Source organism: Suricata suricatta, chromosome 10 (genome assembly GCF_006229205.1).
Source record: "Suricata suricatta isolate VVHF042 chromosome 10, meerkat_22Aug2017_6uvM2_HiC, whole genome shotgun sequence".
Classification (NCBI taxonomy): domain Eukaryota; kingdom Metazoa; phylum Chordata; class Mammalia; order Carnivora; family Herpestidae; genus Suricata; species Suricata suricatta.
The window spans coordinates 90508661-90535582 of record NC_043709.1 but is presented as its reverse complement, the minus strand read 5'-3'; the positions used below and the strand labels follow the sequence as shown (position 1 = coordinate 90535582).

Sequence of the window (26922 nt, the reverse complement as noted above, 5' to 3'; positions counted from 1 at the left end):
GATAACAGGTTCTAGAGTATCTAAAACACATCTACAGGGTGAAGTATATAATAAAAAAAATTACTACACATGCAAATAAAAGAGAAAACTAGAACCCACAGTGCAGGAGAGAAAAAGCAATCAACAGAAACTGAGTCTGAGATGGCTCAAACATTGGATTTAGCTGATGATTATACAGTATTATGTGTTACAGGACTAAAAAGTATTCAAAGAATTGAAGAGAAATATTTTAGTGAGTAAACAGATAGTCTCAGCACAGAAATGAAAGCTAAATAAAAGCATGAAATGTAAGTTTTACAACTAATAAAATATAAGAACTGAAAAGAAAAATACTTTGAATTAACAGCATGTGGGAGAAAAGATCACAAGGGTAGGGAGAGGAGAGCCGGTGAGTCTGAATACATAGTAACATAAATCTCCCAATCTGAGGAATGGGGAAATTTTTTTTAAATTAAGGGATTCAGAGATTGCTGGGATGATATCAACTGGCCTAATATACATGAAACAGGCGGCCAAGGAGAGGGAGAGAGAAAGGAGCAGAAAAAAGTACTAGAAAGAATATGGGCTTCAATAATGGGAAAACATGACTTACTCACTGAATTGCACACAGGATAAATACCAAGAAAACAACATCGATTAACTTTATAATCAACATGGAAAAAGATCCTCAAAATAGCCAGAAGGAAAACACATGACTGATGGCTGACTTACCGTTAGGAACAATGGAAGCCACAGGTCAATGGGATAAAAACTGGCAACCTAGGTTTGTACTCAGGATTCGGATCTGTATTCAACTTAGATCTGTATTCTGTGAAATATCAACAGGTGACTCCAAATTTGGGCCCAGATGGAAACAGAGAAACTGGATTTACCCTCTAGCCTAAACTATTAAAAAATACACAAAATGTATGAAATTTATGAAAGAACAGATTTCAATATGCTGGATACTGGGCACTTAATGGCTGTGATCATTGAAAGATGAAAATCAAATGGAAAAAACCCTACACGTGTTTCAACTTTCTACCTAGATATTGTCCCCAACCTGGAGTGCAGGGAGGGAGAGCCCACTTGTGAGTTCACAGACTCCTTGAGTTGAGGATACAAATCTTACAACGTAGCAAGGACAAAGACAAAGGGCTATGGTTCAGAGCACACAGTAACTGAGAGGAGAAAGCTCTATGAAGAGAGAGCTCTGGAGATCACTGTAGGATCTGCACACAGTCTTATGTGAAAATGGACCAGTGAAAGCACACGAAAAAATGCTCATGGTTGAGGAACGAACCACATGAAAAGTTTGGAGAAACAATTCTTAGAGCTCACACAGAACCAGGAATAGTTCTTATCACCACTGGCTAGAGCAGAAAACATGCTAATTAATGGAACAATAGGTTGGGTATCCAGGAGGGTTTTGCCTCAATAGTGGGATAAAATTAAATTTAATGCAAATGCTACTCTCGAGTTCCCCCTAACAAAGGCAAGATGAGAAAGAATCAAACTCTTTCCGTTACTTAACAGCATCCCAAAATAAAGTATGAAGATATTTATAGGAATATGAAAGAATCCAAAAAGGTAAAACTTACGATGTCTTTGATCCAGTTAAAAATCACCAGGCACATAAAGAAGCAAATAAATAAGACCCCATAATGCATTAAAATAATCAACTAAAATCAACCTATCAGTTACAATGATAGAACCCATAAACAATAACATGAAGACATATATTTTAACTGTATTTTCTATGATTTTTTAAAAATTTATTTTAAGAGGGGGCAGGGGCAGAGAGAGGAAGAGAGAGAATTCCCAAGGAGGCTCTGCACTATCAGTGCAGAGTCTGATGCAGGGCTCAATCTCATGAACTGTGAGATCATGACCTGAGCTCAAACCAAGAGTTGGACACTTAACCAACTGAGCCACCGACTCTGTATTCTCTATGACTGATAAAGTTAAAGAAATATTGAGCAAATTGAGACATGGAAGATATTTTAAAATATCAAACTTTTAAAGAGGAAAACTCTAATGTCTGAAATGAAAAATATAATAAAAGAGATTAAAAACAGACTAGAAACTCCAAAAGAAAAACTAGTGAACCTGCAGACAGCAACAGAAACCACTCAAAATGAAACTCTGAGAAAAAGGTTAGGTAAAAAATTAACAGAGTGTCAGTGAGCTTGGGAAAATGTCAAATGGTCTAATATAAATGCAATTTGGAGACTTTCAAGGCTAGAAAGGCAGGAGGGACAGAGGGTGAAAAAGGAAGTAATAATTGCTGAAAATGTTGCCAAATTTAATAAAAAATGTGATCCCACAATTCCAAGAAGCTCAACAAACACCAAAAACAGGAAACAAGAAGAAAACTACACAAAGGCCATGCCATACCAAATGGTTTAACACCAGTGAAGAGGTCGCCACTTTGGCAGCAGCAATTAACCCAGTGGTGGTAGGTGATTCTAGTTCCTAGCTTCCCCCATCCTACATTTTCAGAACCAACATGACTACACCTCCCCGGGATATGAGCATCAAGTGTCCAGAATCCTCTCTTCAAAGGTCTCTGTCCCAGCTCCTCATAGCTGCTCTCCTCTGGGTTCCTGAGGCACCAGTACCAACACCAGATAGCGCCTCCCCCAAGGTTCTGGGTCCAAGATTTCTAGGCCCCTTTCCCTAAGTTTCCAGACGCTAAAAACCCAAACCCTCCCTTTGCTCCCCTAGCCCAAGGCATGGAAGCTGTGTCCTATTATTACTTCTCTGTCATATCTCAGTGTTCTCTTTTTGCCTATTTAACCAATTCTTTTTTTTTTCTTTTATAGTTTATTGTCAAGTTGGTTTCCATATAAAACTCAGTGCTCATCCCAACAAATGCCCTCCTCCGTGGTCATCACCCTCTTCTCCTTCCCCCTTCCCCACCGGCCCTCAGTTTGTTCTCAGTATTCAAGAGTCTCTCATGTTTGCCTCCCTCCCTCTCCCTAACTATTTTTTCCACTTCCCCTCCCCCAGGGTCCTCTGTTAAGTTTCTCCTGTTCCACTTATGAGTGAAAACATATGGCATCTGTCCTTTTATTCTGGACTTATTTCACTTAGCATGACACCCTCGAGGTCCATCCACTTTCCTACAAATGGCCAGATTCCATTCTTTCTCATTGCCATGTAATACTCCATTGTGTACATATACCACATCTTCTTGATCCACTCATCAGGTGATGGACATTTAGGCTCTTCCAATAATTTGGCTATTTTGTTGAAAACCAATTCTTTATATTAAATGCCATTTAAACAAGAGAAGGATGAATGCATCTTGTTAGGTAAAAGTATAAACTTTAAAAAATTATTATATGGAATCTCAAATATGTACAGAAGAGTAAGTACACAGGCCCAATGGCCAGAATTGGAATGGATTGTATATTGAGCTCTTTCAAATCTACCCTTTTCTCATCTTTGTGATGTGGGACTTTGCCAGGTGTGTTCCCAATAGATTCTGGCCAAACAATGTGCCACAGGGAGACAAGAAGCTCGAGGGGAGAAGGCGCTCGTTCCCTTCTGTTTTACTTCCTGATCATATTAGCATCAGCCCATAGTCCCTCACTCTGTAAGCAGCAACTGATCCCCAGTAGGTTCCAGTTACCAGTTTGTTTTTTCCCCACACTCCTAGGGCAGCCTCATTGTGCCCTCGTGGGAATCTGGGCACCCGCTGGCAGGCGTGGTCTCCTGCGGGCTGCATCCCAGCTCTGTGGGTTTGCTTCACTGTCTTCTCAGCTGAATTCCGCTCCGAATTCCTGAGGCGACGGCACCAGACGGGTCGTGCCTCCTTCTCAGTTTTGTTTTTTTAACCAACTGCGGGATCTTTTCTCTAAATTTCTCAGGTCCCACGGACCGACCTCCTCAGATGTCTGGATCCGTAGTCTGCAGTCCCCCCTCAGATTCCAAACCCTGCAGAGCCCGACCCCTCCCTTTGTTCCCGCAGCTCGGAAGGAGGCCAAGTGCTTCCTGCAGTCACCCCCGCGGTGCCATCTTCCGCCGTGCTTCCTGCAGTCACCCCCGCGGTGCCATCTTCCGCCGTGCTTCCTGCAGTCACCCCCGCGGTGCCATCTTCCGCCGGAGGACCTCCTTATGAATAATTACACCAGTTCTTGAAATATCACGTATGTCACAACACACTCAGGTTATCTGACCTTTCCCATCTATCTTCTGTCGTCTCATCCCTACATGTTCAGGCCCAATAAGGGCCAAGTTATAAATGTGTGTCTGTGCTTACGACATGGAAAAGATCTAGAGTCACGTCCCTCGTTCTCTTGTTCGTTTCACTTTGTCTGAGGGGTATTGTTACAGGGAGACCGAGAAATGGAAGATTAGCAACTTACGTATCTTTCATTATTTGGGGGGAAATTAGACCTGGGAAGCTGTTTCCTTATCTACAAAACAGAACTCACAGAGTTACTGCAGACACCTCAGGAAGCATTTCTGTGGAAGGACTTAGTAATCATAAGGGCCGGGCACTTTTGTTTTCACCGCTGTGGCCAGTTCTGCCTGGATGGTAGAAGGGAAAGACAAGGACATAAGAGAGGTGAGAAGAAGAGAAACAAGTGAATAAAGTATTCCAGAATGGTTTTTGCCCACTCAGAAATATACTGGAAATCGGTCAAAAACACAACAGATAAAAAAAGAGCGGGCCTCTGTTCTTCCCGTTCCATTCAACCCTGACCTGCAGCCCACGTACCAAAGATCCCATTTGCCAATGAGACAGAGGCCATTTCTTAACATACAGCAAATACTGTTTATTGCAGACTTTCCAGCTGACTGTGAAAAAGGCACTATGAAAATTAATGAATCTAGATAATCTCTCTAAATGGATTTATGTTAAAATATACAACATTCTTACATAACATCTGTTTTATATATGTGAAATAATATAACATTTAATGACAAAAATTGTGTTTCCAAAAATAACATTTGTTGAAGGTTAGGTATCTTTCTTTTCTCTACCTAGACTCTTTCACAGGATTAAAATATGCGTAAATTAAGTGTTTCTTATTACCAGAAAAACTTGACACAGACAGACACATAAAATGGCCCCAATATCCATTTAACTACTTATATCAATATTCAGAACTGAGGCCTTTATTAGCCAAATACTGTAACGCACACCAATGTGGGCTACTTCCTGTGACACATTTTGACTGTATATGACCTCTTTTCCACTTGTGCTTTCTCACACATAAGAACACAATACAGATAATAAGCAGAATATAAACTAAATCAAAATACAGGCTGTACAAGGAGTTGTGATCCGCAGAGCCATGATACATAAAATGTGTTGGGAATGCTTCCGAGGCTTCTGTTTGCATGTCCAAGGCCTTGTTGTAGTTTACAGTTCATTAAATGTTCTGATTTTTTTTTAAACTGTTGGCATTAAGAACTTCAAATAAATCTAAACGTTCTATCATTGAGTATGTCAAAGAAGAGACCTAAGCAAGCAGAGGCCAGCCTAAAGCGGGCTGCAATCAGAACGACAGACACCAGAGTCATGGGCAAAACTGAAATCATTTAGATTTTAAATCATGGGCAGTATCTTTGTTTTGCTGTAAGAATAAATTCACCACTGTCAAAATCCACTGGCTTATCCACTGGGATGGGGATGACATACGTAATCCAGCAAAGGAAACTTGACCTTGGGAGAATAGGCAAAACATTTCCCAAGAGTAAAACATCTATTTTAAATTATTTAGTTTCAATAAAAATAATGGGCCAGGAAACAAGTCCTCTGCTTACTTATGTCTGCACTGTTTCTTTACGGTGATACATTAAGTATTCCAAGAAACAAGGACTTGACATTCCCTTCGTGGCTTCTTAAAACAAAGCACGTTGGAATAATGCCAAAAATCTCAATGGAGTTTAAAAACAAATTAGTGACTGCTCCCCTCATCAAAAGATTCCACTCCCGAATCACTAGCTGCAGCGCTGATTTTTTCCTGTCGTCTTCGCATGATTTCTTGCAACTCGGAGCTGCCGCTGTTATCCTGAAAAAGAAACACGGTTCAGACACGGCGGTGACTGGCTAGTGCGGGCTGTGCAGGCCCTGTAATGAAATGGTTCAGGGTAAAAGTCCTTTGTTTTTCTTCTAATGTCTCTTGGGGGAAACTGAAGCCGCCCTTCATATGAGGGATGCTTCTCGTCTTCACTAATCTATCACGTTAGTCATTTTTTCATTTATGAGAAGTCTTAAGGCAATTCGTTCACTATGCCTTTTGCTTCACATGATAAAGATAAATCAATAATGTATGTGGAATGCTCCAGATTCCCTGGGAGAAAGAAAATATGTGTACAACAAGCATGATGAGATGGTGACTTATCAAAGAACCCTCTGAAGTCAAGCAAGATGCTCCTCTGCCTTCAGGGGATTCTAAATGAGGCTCGGAGACGGGGCTCTGCACACACCAAGTTCCCTTCAGAACCCAGGAAGGTTCTGTGTCAGCAGCTCTCCTCCTTGCTGGGCCCTTGCCAGGCCCTACCTAGGATCCCTGTGCACCCTCCTAATTCTGCTCTCATCAATGGAAGTTTCCAGCAACCCAGATGAGTGACATAAAGGACGGACTAGATGCAAGAGAAGGGTTAACGGGAAGGCAGATGAGGAAGGTGAAGAGCCTCAGGCAGCCGGTCTGCCTCAGTTCACATCCAGAGGAATGGAAGCAAGAGACCAAGAGGAAGTGAGCATTGAGGACAAAGTATAGGCAGTCTGGAACAAAGGAATTCAGGAATTTGGGAACTTTCTTTCATACTCTTAAGAAGTAATTTTATATACTCTCAATAAAATTAAAATATGTAATGGTAAAAAAAAAAACTGCCTCAGAAAAGATAATTCTTATTCATATTCAACAGAAAGAAAGCCTAATATAGAACACCTCTGAGATTCACCTAATAGGGAACTCCCAAGATCAGTACCGTAGGAAACATTTCCAAGGAAATAAAATTCCTCTTAAGAAATTTCTCCAAGGGTTGCATGCATGAAGCTATTTAACTCTGACTTATTTAACTGTTGAATTTAGATGATACACCTGATAGAGAAAATTATGTATCAATTTTATGTCAAAGCCAACATCCTTCCATTTGAGTCCAAGTATAATTTTGTGAAAGCTATTAAGAGCTGTGAGATATGAACAGTATGAAACTACTACCCTTACAACACAGCCCATTTTAAGAAGAGTAGGATGCTGGAAGCTTAAGGGTGTTCAACCTAGAAAAGGTTCACTCTCTTCCTTTCGTACACACAGCTAGGAATAAATAATGACTCTTCACACTATTTTCAGTGATCTCTACCTAATATTGTCCCTCTGATTACTTAGATATATAACAAGACCTAAGACACAGAGCCAGGGTTTTAAGACTGTGTAAGCACAAACTTACTAGAGTCCTCCAAACTAAATATTAAGAACAGACAATGCCTCTTAAGGCATTTACTCACTCAGAAGTGAATGTCCACTATTGTGTCAAAATTTTAATTCCTACAGAAGTAGTTAATGCATATAAAATGAGCGCATTAGGCTTTTCATTAAATGTCTGAAAGTATACGCTCCAAGCTTCATGTAACAGGAGCATTTATGATAAACTAATCTTCCTGCAAATGGTCATTGATGGTCTCCGTGATAAATTACAAAAGCTGTCAAATTTAATTCAGCTCTCTGTGAAAGGGAAATTGACCAATGTGGACGTCAACAGATGATTTCAGAGCTTTCCATTTGCAGACCACACTCCTGATTACCGCAGGAAAACACCAGCTCAGGTTGACAAGTCCTACCTCTAGCGCAGCTTTTTGTACAGTGATTTGGCTAAAGACTCTGGACCCTTCAGGGCAGACTGTCCTCAGTTCATCTTTGTTGAGAGAGAAAAGTTGTGCACCATTTAATACTCCAAGACTACTGACAGTGCTGGAAAAACAAAGAAGAAAGAAAAAGAAATACAGCATTAAAAACATGATGTAGGTAAAATAAAACAAAACAGAACAGTTCTGGCCCTGCTATGACCTCTCTTTCCCAAGTGTTCCCATACAGTGAAACTCTTATAAAATGGTACTTCAGTGCTTACGAGGGCACTGACAAGGGACTCCGGTGATGATGAGCCAGAGGCTATAAGGTGATCATGAAGTATCAAAAAGGATCTGACTGTATTTAGTATCCTTATTGTTGAGTACCAAATCCTTGAAATGTGGTGCTTCACAGGGGGAACAGATAACTTTCTAGTAACCAGTGTATCCCATTTTTCACTCCTGTTGGGTATGTAAGCTTCTAATATTAAAGTTCCCCTAAATATGTATTGTTAAAATAGTTCATTGTATCAAATACACATAAATATAGATAAATAGAATCTTTACCATGGCTTCACCAAGGGAAATGCCCTATTAGGTTATAATCTATGATAGGTAATTTGTCTATTTTTTATTTGGCTGACAATCTATATTTGGCAGTAGGAAAAAAAAAAGATATGTCCGCCACGCTCTGGGGAGTCTAGCTAAGACCTTAGTCCTACCCTGTGTAACCCGATGCGGAGGGAAAGGAAGCGACCTCCTCAAGCTACTGACAGTCTGATTAAGGGACCAATGGTAAGCAGACACCATCATCTAGAAGATAGAGCACCACCAAATTATAGTGATTGTAGGAGAGATTTTTAGCTGTAAATACCTACAGTTATTGGCTGAGCAGTCTGGGCTCCCCAAATTTTTAGTCATTTGTGGCATCTCACCGACCAAACTGAAAAGAAGGCAGATTTTCCACAGAGCAGTATAAAGTATTCCCAGACAGACTTACACGGGGCTGAAGCCCTTGGACTGTAACCATGTCTTCACGTCCTCCGGTGTGGAGTCATAAGTGATGTTGACAACTGGCACATTCTGCCGTGGCGCGTGGAACCTCTTCTGGGCGGCGCTCCGACCGATGGTGAGTCTGTGGATGAGCTCGTCCTGCACCTCCTCCATTTGAGATTTCCTTCCTAGACACCAGCACACAGTAGGTTATTTCTGAAAACCCCTAACAGGGGTCACTCTCTCTAGAACCCAATACCAAAAATCCTTTGACCCCAACTGGACTTAAAATCCAGTGTTCCTACCATCTTTCCTCACTTTCATCCTCACCCAGTCCAAATTCCATGATCAATTATTAAAATCACTCCTTGGCTCTCCTCTCTCTTCATTGTTCTCATTTGGCAAAACCCCACCCCTTGTTAAATCTCACTTTCTGCTTATTCTGTGCCTGCACCTGCACACTGAGTAAAACACAACCATGTTGAATGATCTCATGTAAAATTCATGAATATGAACCTCAACCAGGCCATTAATGTTTCCTGACAATCTTACTGCATTTCCTTAGGCCCCTGGTCTCATGTGGGGGAAATTTTGACCCCAGGGACATCTGGCAATGGCTGGAGACACTTGTGGATGGTGCAATTCGAGGGGAGGAGGAGAAAGGATGCAACTACCCTGTAGTGGGTAGAGGCCTGGGACGCACAGAACATTCTAATGCCCCTGTCAGTCGCCTACACCGGAGAATTATCCATTCCCGTGTCAACAAGGTTGAGAAGTGCCCTAGACCATGTAACTGCCCACTGTTAAACAAGTATTTAGTACTTCCGTTCTCCGAAGACTTCCAACACTCATTCCCCAACTCTCACCCTGAACTGATGACCTCACTGCCCTAATGTCAAGCAAAATAAGTTGTAAGAGACCCTGCATTAGTTTCCCCCCGAGGTTCGCCTAGCGGCACGCTCCCCATGCTCTCCTCTGTCCTTCCTTCCTCCCGCCCTCTCTTCCTTTCTCTCTCCTTCCCTATTATACCTTGGATGACCTGCTTCCATGCTAAGGGAGGGCCACCCCTCTACCTGTGCACTGGACCCCATGTCCTCTGCCTATTTATTTTTAATGTTTTATGTATATTTGAGAGAGAGACCGAGGGAGAGGGAGGGAGAGAGAGGGAGAGGGAGGGAGAGGGAGGAAGAGAAAGGGAGGGGGAGGGAGAGGGAGAGAGAGGGAGAGAGAGAGAGAACAAACATGAGCAGGTAAGGAGTAGAGAGAGAGAGATGGAGACACATAATCCAAAGCAGGTGCCAGACTCTGAGCTGTCAGTATAGAGGTCAATGCAGGGCTTGAACTCATGAGCTCTGAGACCATGACTTGAGCCTGAGCTAAAGTCAGACGCTTAACTGACTCAGCCACCCAGGCGTCCCTCCTCTGCCTATTTAAATACTTGGACAGTAATTTTTCCTCGGCTCTCTATTTTCCTCTTTTATTGGATGTCATTGGCATACAAACACACTATTATTTTGTTATTGTTTCTCTCCCCTAAATAAACCTGCTCTTGACCCCATTTCCCTCCGAGCCATTGGCCCATGTCTCTGCTCCCCTTTTCACAAATTCCATGAAAAGCTGTCTGCACTAGCTGACTCCCATTCTTGTTCTCCAATTTTCTCTTGAATTCATTGTTAAAATATAAGACTTCTGGCCCCATCCCTCCACTACATTTTGCTAAACTCCTATGGTCAACTCCCAGTCACTGTCTCATTTAAACTATCAGCAACATATGAAGAAAGTGACCACTCCTTAAAATGCCTTCTTCCTGTGGCCACCAAGACACCACACTCACCTGATTTTCCTCCTGGCTCCCTGGCCTCCCCTTCTCAGTATCCTTTTCTGGTTCTTCTCGCCTCCCCAGTAAGTAATCCTGACTTACCTGAGGACACAATCCTTGAGACCTCTCCTCTGTCTGAACTCACTCCACCAACGAGCAGTGTGCCCTTTAAAGCTGATGATTACCAAAAGTATTTCTCCAGTCTAGACTGTTCCTCAGAACTCCAAACCCATGTTTGCCAGCCATCTTCTTGATATATTCATTGGGATGTCTATTCGGTAGCTCAAATTTAACATGCCCAAATCTGAACGGCTTCTCTTCTTCCCGAAGCTTGCTTTTATGTTACACTTCCCAACTCGGTTTATGATAATTCTATTTCTCAGTTTCTCTGGCAAAATGCCATGGAGTTATGCTCAACTAACTCCCCTTTGTCTTCTATTACATCCAATCCATCAGCAAGTTCTGTTAGTCCTGTCATCAAAATGTATGAAAAATCCAACCACTTTGCTCCATTTTTTTCCTGTGATCAGCTTGGTCTGAGCCACGGGACTATTTCCTGTCTTCCTTTGATATCCTCCCACGCCACCCTGTGCTCGCCATCGGTTTTCAGTACAACAGCTAAAGTGACCTTTTTAAAATATAAGTCACACATTGCAACTCCTCTGCTTCAGTCCTTTCCAAGTAATAACATTACTCCCAGTCAAAGGTCTCAGAGGACCGCTTTCTGAGGTAACTTCACTGTTCCTTGGAGCCCTCTGCTCTCGCTCACAATGGCTTCCTTGAGGGTCCTCAAATTTAAGGGCCTCTGCCTGGAATGCTTTCCCCCCACAAATCCACTTGGTTCATTCTTCTCCTCTTAGATTTCCCCTATTTAAAATTGCAAGCCCCCCTCCCCAAAAGCACTTCCCATCCATGTGGCTCTATTATTCTCCAAAACCACTTACCCCTTTCTAATATTCCTCATCAACTCAATCACTTATGTATCCATCTCCTTTCATCAAAATACATGCCTGAAGGGAAAAGGATGTTTGCCTGCTTTGTTTGCTTTTTCTGAAACACCTGGAACAGTGCAGGGACTCAGTAAGGGCTCACTGAACAAATGAATGACTAAGACATTCTGTTGATTTTTCACTAAGTGAGACTTTGAAAAGCATATACAAACTCCTAAATTAAATAGCTAAGGGAATAGAGGTCAAAAGAGGAGAAATCACACTGTTGTTAATTAGCAGAATTTAGTTAGACTGGATGTCTTGGCTTGCAGCTCATGGCCACTTTACCATCAAAGTCACTGAAATTACCTTTGATTAGGTTACATGTCATCCCTCTCTCCCGCCCATTTTACGCTTATGGGAAGGATGTGTATATGCACATATCTTTACAAGAAAAATGGGGAAGAAATGAAGGTATAGGAAAGGGAATATATATTTATGTATTTGAAAATATTGTAGATTATATTACATATTACATATATAATATACATTATGTATACATATTATATATATATGTATGCATACACGTATATACATAGGTACATTATTTGTATGATACCTTCAAGGATTAAATACAAACACTGATATAGCAATCCAGTTAACTAATTAACTTGGCAAGAGGCAATGACCTGGCCACTAAGGGAGCTTTTCGTGACCACTGTTCTATGATCTTCTTTGTCTTTTTTCTTTTCCTTTTCTTTTTTATTTGGCCCCCCCCTTCCCAGGGACAATGTTTCAGAAAGTGTTTGGTGTCCTTGAGAAGAAAATGAAAATATGAAATAACCAAATAGTGTTATTTCGGTCTAATTTCTTAATGCCTTAAGCGTTCTGGAAACCTTCTGAAGAAGGCAAAAGACAGAAACAGGAGAAGTGAAGGGAGAGAGGAAGAAGAATGAGCGAGCTGGGGGGCGGTGAGAGGGACTATTACTGACTGTTCGTGTAAGCAACACACTACACTGCGTTTCACCGGCTAACTCTTATGTCACCGCATCAGACTGCACACAGAATACAAGTACATCTCCAAGAAACAAGAGAGAAAAAGTGTCACCACGCTAAAAGAGTTATTTTCTTATCTATTAAGCCACTGCATGATCATCTCTAGTCCACGGCATAACCTTCCATGGAGAACAGAAACTTCTGCTGTGCTCCTGGCTCTTGGCTTCCATTCGCAATGTTCAAGCGCACAACACACCAGCCTGATGTTACACCTCGTTCTGAAGTAACACTTCTGATTACAAAAAGATTAAACCCAAATCTACGGACTAACGTTCCAAAGGAAGTGAAAGAAATGCAAAATAACTAAAGCGTTTGTTTCTGCACAAGTGGTAAGAGGAGAACCTCTTTAAACCCCGCGATAAACCAATGTGAGTAGCTTCTGTGACACGTGGCTCCGAACAGCCAGTGTGAACAGGCAGCCACAGGTCTTTCTGCAAAAGCAGCGTCATTCTGTCTCACTCCTGCTAGGTGCTACATTTTAAAAACAGGCATGTTGGCTTTTTTCCTCATATATGGCTCCTCGGTAACTTTTGTTTTTTTGAGTGAGCATTCATTTTCCAGCTCCTTCCATTTTATTTTTTATTATTTTTTTTAATGTTTTATTTCTTTGTGGTATAGAGAGAGACAGAGCATGGGGGGGGGGGGGCAGGGCAGAGAGAGAAGGAGACACAGAACCGGAAGCAGGCTCCAGGATCTGAGCTAGCTGTCAGCACAGAACCCGACACGGGGCTCGAACCCACGAATGTGAGATCTGACCTGAGCTGAAGTCGGAGGCTTAACCGACTGAGCCACCCAGGCACCCCTGGCTCCTTCCATTTTAATCTCAAGTCTAAGCAGTAAGCAGAGAATGTAGGAAACATAAAAGGCTTATTTGAGACAAATCCGGCCATCGACAAATACACATTTTGATATGTCTATCTGGATCTAAAAGACTGTTGAGAAGCCCCAACATTCATTCAGAAAAACCATTCTCCAAAAACGTGTTCAGGAGACAGCTTTCACAAAGATTCTTCTTTTAGAAAAAGAAATACATTTATTCAATATGAAACTATGTTTCTGAGGGAGATCTCTCTAAAGAGAACTTTGTATAGATACATGCAAAGTTTTATTATTGTAAACAAAAATGTACAGATGTTAATATGGGGAGAAAAGTTTATATTTTATATGCCAATGTCCCTCTTTTACTTATGAAAAACAGATTTGAAAGTGATGAGTCACAGTTCTCAGGAGAGTTCTCTATCTTGAAAGTATTCAAAGTATGCCTCTTTCCCATTAGGTTATTCTTAGTTTCTTAGACGAGGACAAAGAACAAACTGTCCCAACCCACAGACTGTTCCAAATGGGGACTGGATGCCTATGGAGTCTGACCGAGGCCTGGAAGGACGGCCACGGTGTCAAAGATCACCGTGCTGACGTATCAGAGAAGAAAAGGGGTATAAACTTGTGGTAAAAATGAAAAAAGAACGTTCATTTCTAAGAGGAAAATTTTCCTTAGGGAAATCAATAAAAATATTTATAGAACTTTCTCATCTCAAAACTATGTCTTTAAGTGCCTTTGAAAAAAAGTAAAAAGTAAAAGCATCGTTAAAAAGAATACACAACCATTCAAAAACCTTGAGTAGCATTTGATGCTTATACACACTTATATACACACATGTACGTTCTCGTACAGACAGATTTTGCCGCACAGTTCACGATTTCTCTGAAACTTCACTTTTCCATTAGTTTTTTTGGTAAGGTTGGGATATGGATAGTCAACTTTACTTTGAGAAGGAAAGTAATGTATAAAAGTAGGCTAATGCTTATTGCATTTAGCCAGAATTTCTAGAACTCAACAATAACATACATGTCTTCATTTAAATTAAAAAAAAAAAATAACAAGAATGACAACTGAGTAGATGTGGGTCTGATATACAGAAATAAGAAAAATGTAGGTGGAAACTGGAGTGAAGGATCCAGTCATTTGGTTTGGAATCTAATCCTCTAATCTCAGCTTTGAAGTTAACAGTTCAATACTTGCATCCGGATGGCAGAGCCAAGATTTGGTATGGAGACAAATCTGGGAGTCATCCCTTCTCCAGCGACAGGGACAGTATTGGAAGAAATGGAAAGAGATTGATCACTTGCAGTAAGAGTGTGTCTACAGGAAGGGAAGAACCCAGGACTGAGCCCTAACAGAGGCCACGATGAAAGAACGAGACATCCTTTACGCATACACGCGCGCACACACACGTGCACGCGCATACACACAGATGCCCTTCATGTACTTTTATCATACTGAGGGAGTATCTTCCTGGCTCTCGTGTTCCGGGAATTTTTACATGTCAAGTATAGGTAAAGCAGAATAACTTCACAATACCTATACAAATATACTATGAAGATTAAATAATAAGAAAACTTACCATAGAAGTACCATCAATTTTCTAATGATCTGCACTGCTGCGTAACAGTGCTAATGAGGATAATCCAAGGTTTGCCATAGTGTCTTTGATTTTAGCCTTTAAAATCTGGTTTTCGCAGAAACAATCATGTGAAAAATCAAACTTAAATTTATGAAAATATGAAGTTGAAGTCTAAATCAAATGAAATCTGAATTTGGAGGGCAAATGTGAAACTGGAATTGGCCGACTGACTGTGTCAAGGGAGTGTGAGTGCGTACGTGTCACACATGTGACGGAGAAGAGCAGGGACACCCTGATTACGACACGGAGGGCGAGAGCAGCAAGCCCTGGCTGCCCGCTTACTGTGCGTCATAGTCGTCACAGTCACTCGGAGACTCTCAACGTCAGCCACACTGGTACTCTGGACCAGAGAATTCTGTTGCAGGGAGACCGAACTGCTCACTGTAGGGTGCTGCTAACCATCCTGGGCTTCTACCTATTAGACTCCAGTGGCATCTGCCCCAGTGATGGAAACCCGTCTCCAGACAAGACCGAATGTTCCCTCGAGGAGGTGGGTGTGCAACCGTCTCTGGGTGAGAACGACAGGCCTAACTGCTCTCTATGTACTGCTGCGTTAAATCCTCACAATTATCCTATGACGCAGATGCCATTCTTCTCCCCCGCTTTTCAGATACTGAAGTAGAAAGAGGTTTATTAAATTGTTGAAGGTCGCATGGCCATAAGTGGTGTTTCACTGTACGAACGTGAGTATGTCTGGCACCAGAGTCTGCATTCAGCCACCACGATATGTTAGAATACGCATGGAAATGTCCACAGGACACTACAATACAACAGGGAGGACGGAGAACTTCCTGTTTCCTAGAATTACCTGAAGGACAAGAAACTCGGTGAAAAGTCTCTGGAATCGATGAGGTACCATGCAGGTATAAAGGACCACTTATCTATATTGAATACTGTTTAATACCAGTAGAACTAATAATACACAATATTTTACTTAGTAGTGCTTTTAATTCACAGAAGAAACTGTGTATTTTTGCCTCCCTGGAAAACTTACGGTCCACTGGGAGTTGTTTGTGTCTCTGGTTATCCCGCACGATGCTGCCACCACTGTCACTGGAGCTGCTGTTCTGACGGGTTATGTTCGCCGGGACCTTTGGCACAGAAACAGGTGCTGGAGTAGAAGGAGGAAGGGGGACAGGAACAGGAGCAGGTGTTGGAGGAGGTGACGGAGCAGAGGGGGTGTCCACAGGTCTTGGACCATACTCCATTCTTTGTTTCTATAAAAAGACAAACAATTAATTAGAAATTGTAAAAATATAAAACCTGGGTGAGGAAAACAATTTATACTTTAACAAGACATTGTTGGCTATTTATTTGTAAACTTACCTGCAAATCCATATCAAATTTCTGTATACACACACACACACACACACACACAATCCTATACAGTATAATGATGATTAAAAATCATCTTTTAAATATTCTACGTATTTGTTGAAATTCAAAATGTAAGTTAAAAAGTCAAAAAGATATACTAATAGCAAATAGTAGTATTAATAATAGTAATAAAGATCTAAAAATAAAATTTGAACTTGGAATCACACAATACCAGGGTAGGTCAAAAATTTTCTGATTATTTTACAATTTCCATCAATATTAACCTCTAATTGCACTGGAAGTTTAAATACCAATAACATCAAGCATTATTTACTCCTTAGTTTAAAAGTATGCTAGATTAAATAATGTTTAATTCTGCTATTTCCCATATCTCAGTAGATAAAATATCTTGGGACTATGTTTTACAATAAATTTTAAAATGCTGTTAATTTTTTCATGCCTTAACACTCTCTGCCATTTTAATTAATATTAAAATTAATAAATTATTAATTATTAATTAATTATTATTAAAATCAGAAATTTTCCTTGTTAAACAGGAATGCTGTGGGGTAAAAGGTGGTGAGGGTAATGGTGCGGTCTTTACATGTTTATGACTGCAACTCAAAACATATATTAAAAACAGTCCATGTGGGGATTTGTATTTAAAAAGGTGAATGTGGGAGCGCCTGGGTGGCTTAGTCAGTTAAGTGGCTGACTTCAACTCAGGTCATGATCTCACAATTTGTGGGTTTGAGCCCCACATTGGGCTCTGTGCTGGCAACTACCTCAGAGCCTGGAGCCTGCTTCAGATTCTGTGTCTCCCTCTTTCTCTGACTCTCCCCTGCTCGCACTGTCTCTCTCTGTCTCTCAAAAATAAATAAAAAAACATTAAAAAATTTTTTTAAAAAGGTGCATGTGTTAAAATACACAATAACGGGGGTGCCTGGGTGGCTCACTCAGTTGAGTGTCCGACTTCAGCTCAGGTCATGATCTCATAGTGCGTGAGTTCAAGCCCCGAGTTGGGCTTTGTCCTGACAGTTCTGAGCCTGGAGCCTGCTTTGGATTCTGTGCCTCCCTCCCTCTCTCTCTGCCCCTCCCCTCCTCACAGTCTGTCCTCCTCTCTCTCTCTCAAAAATAAATAAACGTTAAAAAAAGTAAAAAAAAATTAAATATACAATAACTTTCAGTAATTTTAAAATCATGATTATTAGGCTATTAGAAAACTTTATTTATGTATATTCCCTATTAAACTACACAGGAGAATTAAAACTTTACACAAATTAATCTTAACTAATAGATAATTGCAATATAACAAGTTCCAAATTCTCAAAAGGCAGTATTTGGGTGCATTTTGCTTTTTGTGTTTTTTTTTCTTAAATCACAGATACAGAACAATGATGTATCATTTAGGTAAAGTTTAGATACTGCAATGGCAATTATTTTAATTACGCTACAATTCAAGATTAGCAGGTAAAATGCAAAAATGTAGGCCTTTTGGTAATCTGGTCCTTTGGTTAGAACAGTTTGTACTTTTAATTCCTAAATTGGCCCAAATATAAGGTGGCATTGATTTTAAAAGAAGCCTTCCCAATTTCCACAGAGATGAAAAACATAAAAATACACAACACACACTGCTTTCAAATTAAATCATTACTCAAAAAAAAAAACCCCAAAAAAGCAAAAACAAAAAGCCACACCATCATCACAGTCGCCTTCACAGCAAATGAGTAACACCTGTGGAAACCAGTGTGGGAAGAAAACTCGGTTCTTCTCTGCTCTTTAAAAGCTTCCACTCACCAGCCAGTGGGGTGAAGAAGGTGGGAAGGGTCTAAGGCAAAAACGAAAGCAGAACCGAACAAAGGGTTTGCAATGCTGCCAGCTCCTGGGATATAGAGAAGGGACAGAAGAAGGGAAGCAGCAGGAAGGAATAGAGGGCGTGATCCCAAGAGTGGGCCATGAAGTTAGAGGGGACAGGAAGTTAGATTAGAAAGAGAGGCTGCTGACCCCTTCGGCATTTGAGGCTTAAAAACATTCCTGATATATTCAATAACAGAGTTTGCTTTATTATTATTTACTATTATTATCATTATTATTATTCTCCATAAAAATATTCCTATATTTGGGCCAATAAGATATTTAAAAGCAACCAAAATACAGCAAATGTCACCAAAATGTTATACTTAGCACACACCAAAGTCATCTGATTGATGTATAAGCAATGTTCCTTGACAAGAATATCCTCTGCATATAATTTCGTAAAGGGTCAGTGAATTCTCACGTTAGGATCTCAAAAATTACTGTTTTTAAAGCATAAACAAACAAAAAATGCTATCATCCCTGCATTCCAGGATAGGATTCTTATTTTCTGCCTTCATAAAAACAAGTGCAGCTAGTGATCTGCTATCCGTCGAGTAACACTGAAAATGGGATATGCTGCCTGTTACCGTCACGGTCGAGTCTGAAGACAGGCTCGCCGAAACTCGTGCCTCCCCTCATTCACCTGTCATTGCTGCATAACGCGACTCGATTCTTCCCAGATAACAGAAGAGGCTTAAAGTACATGTAGTTGATTAAAGAGAAACCATATGAAAACGTGTCATGAACTTCCTTGCTCCTCCCTTCCCGCCTCGTGTCTGCAGCCCCGTGGAATGAGAAGGGGGAGAAGTGTTTCCTCAAACCATCAGCACCTGCTCTGAAACAGCAACCAGGGCGGCAGTTCTGTGGAAGCCGACTCCTCACTCTTGGTGCGGAGGAAACGGAGCTTCAGGACTGACTCTTGAAATCACTTCTCTGTGTCCTCCCAATCTCCTTTACCCACCACACAGTTACTGCTCTTCCCTTCATCACTCTGTCTCTTGGTTATTTTCAGTTGGTGGTAGATCCAAATTGATGGCTCCTCCACCTCCGGGAAGTCTTGGAGAGCAGAACCACAGCCTGCACCTTCCTCTCCTGAACCAAGCGCTGAAGCTCTAAATCCTGCTTCCAACAACTCTTGACCAAACTCTTTCTGGTTTGCCCAGGACTTTCCCAGTATTAGCACTGGAAGCCCCAGTCCCTAAAACCCTCACTTGTGAGCAAACCGGCATGATGGGTCCCCTTGAGGCAGATCAGCTTCTCTATAGTGACTGTCACCTTCCTAACTCTTGCCTTTTATCTCCCACAAATATATTTAAAGCTCTGTTTAAAATAAAATCTCTCTCTCTGTCTTCTCTTTCTCTGAAAGGAGTCAGAATGACCAGACCCCATGGGAAATTTACTTTCTTGTTGATAATTAAGTCAGAATGAGTCACTTTTACTTTAGCCACTAAAGCTGAAATTCTCCAGAAGTAAAGGCAGTTATTTAGAGATAAGCTCCTGATTCATGTAAGAGATTCCTTCAGGGGGGAAGTTATGCAAGTAAGCCCAACTAAGCCATTGAAATTGAACTGTTCTTAAAATTTAACCTACACATTTTTCCTCTATATTTGGTCTCTTTGGAACTGTGCAGTGAAAAAAAAGAAGGCACAGCTGGAACATTTGGAGGGTGTTAAGTCCAGAAATTGAATCCAAAAAATGTTATTAAAAAGAAGTGCCATGAGGGAACAAATGTGGGTTACCTCTGACAGCTCGCCAAGTAACTGCTATTAGGAAAATGGAGCAAATCACACCAAATGAGAAAATTAACACAGGAGATGGGACTAAAATAATATCACTTACAATTCACATCAAATATCAGAACACGTGAGCAAATAAGTTTTTTGACAGTAAAATTATCAGCCTACAAATCAACTAGTGAAAGTGTTTGTAAATATATAATTAATTTCCATCATTCTTATCTAACAAAGGAAAACTATATAGAATCATGTTTCAGTATAAACAATACAGAGTATTTCAGTAACTATTTGTATATTACTGTGTTTTTTAAATATTTTAGGTTCATCTTATTCTTATAGCTCATAAGGAATACAATTAGTGCACTAAGTATAAGGCAGTCTCTCTTTAAAAGCTGACTTTACAAAAAGAAACATATATCATGGTGAGTTTTAGTGAGCTTTAGGTTTAAACTTGTAAGCAGTCTAAACAAAATTTTGTTATTCTGCACATGCATGTTGGGCAGTCATTACCATATACAAACAGTAATCACATAAAGTCACCTGCATCCATACGATACACAGATATATAAATATATATATAGAGAGAGAGAGAGAAGAGAAAGGGAGAGGACTATTCAAAATTATTGCAAGACATATTAGGGAAAATATCAACACATAAGGCAGAATAAAAAGTTAATATCCTTTTCTGCAAACTATGCCTCTAATTAATAGATAAATAGAATGTTCTGAGATTAATTTTAAAAAGCACATTTTAAAGAACTGAAATATTATCAGGAAGTTGGTCTGCTGGAATGAATACAAAAACATCTTTAGTAAAATGGTCACTGTCTGTCTAGCAGTATCTGAATATCTGGAGTGAGCTTGGAAACAGGAGCATTCATAACATGGGGTGAAATTAGTGGTGCTCGTGGTTTAAAAGTCACAGGAAATACTTCCTTTCCTATTTTAGGGCTATTTAAACATGCATAGAAAAAAATACCACAAGGTTGTATCTAGACTGGATTGTGGAGATCACAAAGGTTGTGACCCTTCCCATTTCACAGCTGAGCAAACTGGGACACAGAAAAATCAAATGCTTCTTTAAGGTCACACAGCTAGTTAGTAACAGATTGGGGCTTTTTCCATGCTGTCACCATTCTCTTGCTACGAAACAGAGAAGACAGGAAACTTTCTGTTTAATTCATCGGACTGTAACGACCAGATATTCATAATTATTTGCACCTTGGTATGGTAAGAATATCTACAATAATAATAAGTCCGTAGGCTTGATAGTAAGTGAAAGACCTATTTAGTGAAGCTTTGAACACACCAGAAATAACAGGAGGGCGGGGTTAGTTTCTGCTCTGGAACAACATGGAATCTATAGGGGCAAAAAGGTAATTCTAGCAGACGAACAGTCAGTCCTAGTGCCAGAGGTCTGGGAATCAAATCAAAAGATGTGTCAGGAAACTTTATGTGGCAAGTAGACGCCATGGGGAGAAATCACCCTGGATGTTGATCTGTTGTCACTCAGCTAAAATACAACAAGGTACTGGAAGGCTCTACAACAAAACTATCAAAAGGTATATCATTTATCTTCATTTCTCCATAATCCCTCATAAGCATCTACTTCCTTTTCCCTGTGTTTTCAGTCAACCTTTTTTTGATGTTCCGTATCTTTTATAAATTCTGCATTACCTCACTCCCTTTTATTGTTAAAACTTTGTGGAACCCGTGGGGGAAACACAATAGGTGGGAATGGCTTGTCTTTACAGAGCTGTTAAAAATCACTCCAAATGTGAGGATATTAAATAACCTAGACTCTCAGGGACATCGGGTGGCAATTCAACACCTATTTACTTCTGCTGCCAGGTACCAGCATCCCTGCTACCAGAAGAGAATCTCCAACTGAGAGTGTGTGAGCGGCAGAAGTACTGCTCTCGGGCCCCTCACCCGAGAACGCATTATTCTTGACAGGAAAGACAAGGGTATAAAACAAGAAGAGTCACAACTGTGTGCATTTTTAAAACGTTTGGTGACTCAACAGACACCACATGGGACAGTTTATGTCTAACTCCTGAAGTCCCACCACTCACAAAATGTCTACTTTCTACGTAAATCATGTAATTTGGATTATTTTCCTTATAGATAAGAAAAATGGAAGAACTGATGAAATCTAAGGAACTGATAAATAAGGCAAAAGTCCCATTCTCAGGATGGCGACTATCAGATTAACTTTTAGCACAATGCCATGCATGGCAAAGCTATTCTGAGGAAATGTCTCTTAAGTGTTCATAGAGTGAAAAACATGTGGGTACAAAATGAGAAAACAATCTTTTCTAAGCACGATTCCCATTAATGATGAGTGTGTCAGACCATGGGCTCTAAATCCAGAGTCCTGGGTCCCGATCCCAGTTACTGTGGGTAACTTACTCTTCCATACCTTAGTCTCCTCATATATGAAATGTGCCCACTTCATAAGGTTGTTGTGGGAATTAAATGGATCAGTATTTGTGACGTCCTTAACGCCTGCACTCAGCATGAACACTGACCACTGGCCGTTATCGACTTTGGAGGGTAACAGCATTGCTATCTGTACATATGAAGGAAGCTTAAGCAATTCATCATTAGCTATCATTCGGCAGTACAGTACAGAGATCTAAAATGTTTTTGCAAGAAGTTTCTTGGGTGCCTGGGTCGCTCAGTTGGTTACTCATCTTGCTTCGGCTCAGGTCATGATCTTGAAGTTCATAGGTTCGGGCCCCGCGTCAGGCTCTGTGCTGACAGCTCAGAGCTGGAATCTGCTTTGGATTCTATGTTTCCTCTCTCTGCCCTTCTCCTGCTTGCACTCAGTCTCTCTCTCTGGCTCTCAAAAATAAATAAACATTAAAAAAAGAAGAAGTTTCTTTAAATTCCTTCAAAATTTTGATCTCCATGGATGGAAGATACCAGGGGAAAAGTATGTCATCCATTTCTTTCTTTCTTTAAAAAAAATTTTTAAATGTTTGTTCATTTTTGAGAGAGAGACAGAGTGTGAGTGGAGGAGGGGCAGAGAGAGAGAGGGAGACAGAATCCAAAGTAGGCTCCAGGCTCTGAGCTGTCAGCACAGAACCCAATGTGGGGCTCAAACTCATGAACCATGAGAACATGACCTGAGCCAAAGTCAGACACTTAACTGACTGAGCCACTCAGGAGCCCCTGTCATCCATTTCCAAGGAGAGAGAGGGTCACTGGTAATGCTTTAAGCACAAAGGAGCAAAGCCATGGCAGACAGCTTGGTAATTCCCATTCCAGACAGTAGGCTTTTATGGAGGGCCTGCTCAGTGCTAGGCTTTCTATCTTCCTTTTCATCAAATGCCAAGATCCTGGCACTCAATAAATATTTGGGAGGTGAACAAGGAGATGAGTAAGACACAGAGCTCCTTTTGATTTGTTTGTAATTGGTGGAGATCTCCTTGGCTAAAGGGTTAGGATCACTGGAATCTGCATAAATATTTGGTATCTTTATTGTTGTTTCAAAATAAGCCACAGAGTTTTCCTTTAGATATACTACATAAAGGTAACTGATAACACTATTGTACAGAAATATATTGGCATATATTTCCAAGGATGCTTTTCTCTTTTCCATCTTATTCTACCTAGTCACTGTGTGTGTATATGTGTGTATGAGTGTTACAAATGCTTTGAGAAAAGAAATTCTTTTAGAGTAGGATTTATGCCAGCTGATTGTCAAACCTGCTTAATGAAATTTTATAAGATTTTGGTGGTTTTCTTGGACTGAGCCCAAAGTTTTCAGGCTCTTAAAAAATAAACTCTTTTTATACGTTTTAAAAGCAGGGTTCTTAAACTAGACACACACACACTGATTTTATAACATTTCCACATATATTGTTGTATTCAGAGCTGCATCCAGAAATTTTTAGAATATAGTCACATAGTGTTGAAAAGTTTAAAAGGAACCAGCCCAAACAGGCAATTCCCACACATTTCTATTTACATAAAGAAGCAAAAACAAATTCCTGAAACTTGTGAGTACTTAAAACATTTCTTGGTTGTGCCAAAGTTGACAAAAATATAAGATGAGGCTCTGTTCGAGAAAGGGGGAATAAAATTTATGTCCTCACAAAGTACTCTCCATCCCTGCAATACATATCAGCAGTTTTGCTTTGGTTTTAAACAGAAGCAACCTTTAAACAGAGAGGTCAACTTATGGCTCAGGCCAAGAATCAAGGAAAAGACAAGACTGAACAGTAAACAGACAAAAGTAAAAGAGGCTAATAAATTCCTTAGGAAATCTCGGGGGGGGGGTGCTCAGAATTGACGTGATTCGCGAGTTTGGGGTATTTTATTGGAGTTTGCTCATCCCTAGTAAGGATGCACACAAACACAAAACTTGGATAATTGCTTTTAACTCTTGGCTCCTCTGGCAGCATGTAGGGAGGTCTCTGTGAACAATGTTTCTTTCTTACAGCTCACTACAAGTTAACTGTTAAAAACACTGCATAAGCTCCAAGGGTATATACGCCATCACGGTTTTAGGCATATATTTCAAGCATACACCCTTTAACACTATTTAACTCTTTAACACTACTTGGTCCAAATCTCTATAGAAAAGAAGGTCAGGAAATGGCACTTACAAACCAGGTGGAAGCCTATGTTATGTCAGGTAACCACATCTCAACAACAGAAAGGAACTCAGGAAAGAAAGAGGTATTCAAACGAAGCTAGAAAAGTCACTTCAAAAATCCACAGAAAATGGAATAGTAGATCATACCTTGAATAACTCAAACTCCTTCTTTGGCATCAACAGCTAATGACAAATGAGGAACATAAATTAAGTACATAGTACGTATGCACATCAGGCTAGCCAAAACTAGCACAGCAAACAGAATTTCCACTGCCATCACCTTAAGTTACCAAGATACATACAATGTACACTAATCCTTTACTTTAAAAATTTGCCTGGGCACCAGGGTGGCTCAGTCAGTTGAGCATCTGACTCCTGAATTCAGCTCAGGTCACGATCCCTGGGTTGTAGGACTGAGCCCCACAGCGGGCTACACCCTTGAGCATGGAGCCTGCTTAAGATTCTCTTTCTCCCCTCTGCCCTCTCTCCTCTCAAAAATTAAAAAAAAAAAAAAGTTTGCTTGACTCTTGGATTCTAATACGGCCAAAAGCCACTCTGGATGAGTACAGGACCTGTACTCACTGTGAACACTAAGAGGGGCCACAAGCAATGAAGGAACGGTCATGCACCAGGGGTATGACCGCAATCCTGCATGTGGACAATCTGGACCTTACTAAGCCTGGACTTGGCATGAACATCAACTATGTCACTGGATAGTGTATGTAGCTTCTACTCAAATTTATGACTTACTATGGGGTCAGGAGTGATTCTTTTCTGAAGATCCTGAAAATTAAAATGATTCTTCCTGGGGGCATGATATAGAAACCACCAAAGGTTCACAGGCTACACATGGGATGGTCCATCTATTCTGCCCCTGCTGGCAGACCGGACTCTCGAGATTCTGTCACAGGTCAAAATTCCCAACAGTTAAATAGTAAATGGTTTTAGATGTTAGGGTGAATGAGATACCAGAGTTAATGAAGTCCTAAAAATGTGGCATGAGACTAAAAAATTATTTAATGATCAAGAAGAGAGAGTCCAACTGCATACTCATGTATTGGTGTGGGGGGTCAGAAGAGTGCAAGTTCAAGGTCAGTGGCAGAACATTTAAGAGAATGAGGGCAAAACATGATGAAGATGAGCCACCCTCCAGCCACTGTCACAGTGCTTCCTCTACAAAGGAGCCATGGGATAGGAAGGCTACAGGCAAGAGTGAAGAGGCAGAAATACTGCTTCTCAAATGTCAGAAGCACTATAGGATGGGGAAAAAGAGAAATGGTCACTTACTGGTAAACATTTTAAGCAATTTCCTGAAGAAATAAATCAGAAAAAGCATGTATATATAATTGTTCCCTATATCTTTCACCATTCCTCCCCAATTACCCTAGGGGAAAAAAAACTATACAAATTGTACAAAAAATTCAGTCTGAAAATGATGAATACATAAAAGGCATTTAAATTCTATTTAAAAAAATTTTTTTTATGTTCTTTATTGAGAGACAAAGAGAGACAGTGGGAATAGGGGAGGGTCAGAGAAAGAGGGAGACACAGGCTGCAGGCTCCAGGCTCTGAGCTGTCAGCACAGAGCCCGACACGGAGCTCGAACCCACGAACCATGAGATCATGACCTGAGCTGAAGCCGGACGCTTAACCGACTGAGCCACCCAGGTGCCCCTTAAATTCCATTTTAGAGTGATGAATCTGAAAGTTCATAAAAAGTTAAATTTTGCTAAAAAACTATAATAAATACCTGTATGGTATGTGTGTACGGTGGATCAGCACGCCCTAGTCCAGATTCTGGAGGTGTCACAATATCCAAAATGTTATTTGGCACAAATCCAGAGTCTCCACTTGCATTTCGAACTTTCCACCATTGTTTTCTATCATCAAGGATCTGTCATCATAAAAAAAAAAAAGAAAAAGAAAGGTATCATTCTGTACCAAAATCAATCTATGAAAGAAGTTCAATTTTTACTCCTTAAACCAAAAAACTTTTTTCCATTTCTAATAAGCTGGCTTACTATCAACATACTGTGGGTTGAATGGTTCTTAGGAGTTACACTAATTATTATAATTACTAGTATAGAATAGGTATAGAACCACTATTGTGAATGTACCCGAGGTCCTCATTATCTGCCAAGAATGCTTAACTATTTGCACTCTCTGAAGTACTTACAGATGACTAAGATGACCTGCTTGGAAAGGTCTTTTTTCTATATCCTTCAAATAGGAAGAAAAAGCTTAAAACCATTCTTTATTATAAAAACTATAGTGACTACTCCACATTATACATTAAAGAAGGGGAACTCTCAGTTATGATTTAAGAAGCGGATTTTGGAGTCATGACAGATGCTTCCC

General features: G+C 40.4%; 1 protein-coding gene across 3 annotated transcripts in view; it reads right to left on the bottom strand.

The window, feature by feature from the left end:
• Window positions 1–4741: 4741 nt before the first annotated feature.
• Window positions 4742–26922, bottom strand: part of EPS8 (epidermal growth factor receptor pathway substrate 8) — a 182777-nt gene continuing 160596 nt past the window's right edge. For all 3 annotated transcript variants that reach the window (XM_029955602.1, XM_029955604.1, XM_029955603.1), the window contains 5 exons: window positions 26315–26458; window positions 16043–16265; window positions 8790–8970; window positions 7784–7913; window positions 4742–6008 (listed from right to left, as the gene is read on the bottom strand). In XM_029955602.1, coding sequence (XP_029811462.1) covers window positions 5895–6008; window positions 7784–7913; window positions 8790–8970; window positions 16043–16265; window positions 26315–26458 — 792 coding nt within the window. In that variant the 3' untranslated portion in view covers window positions 4742–5894. The remainder of the gene's footprint in view (window positions 6009–7783; window positions 7914–8789; window positions 8971–16042; window positions 16266–26314; window positions 26459–26922) is intronic.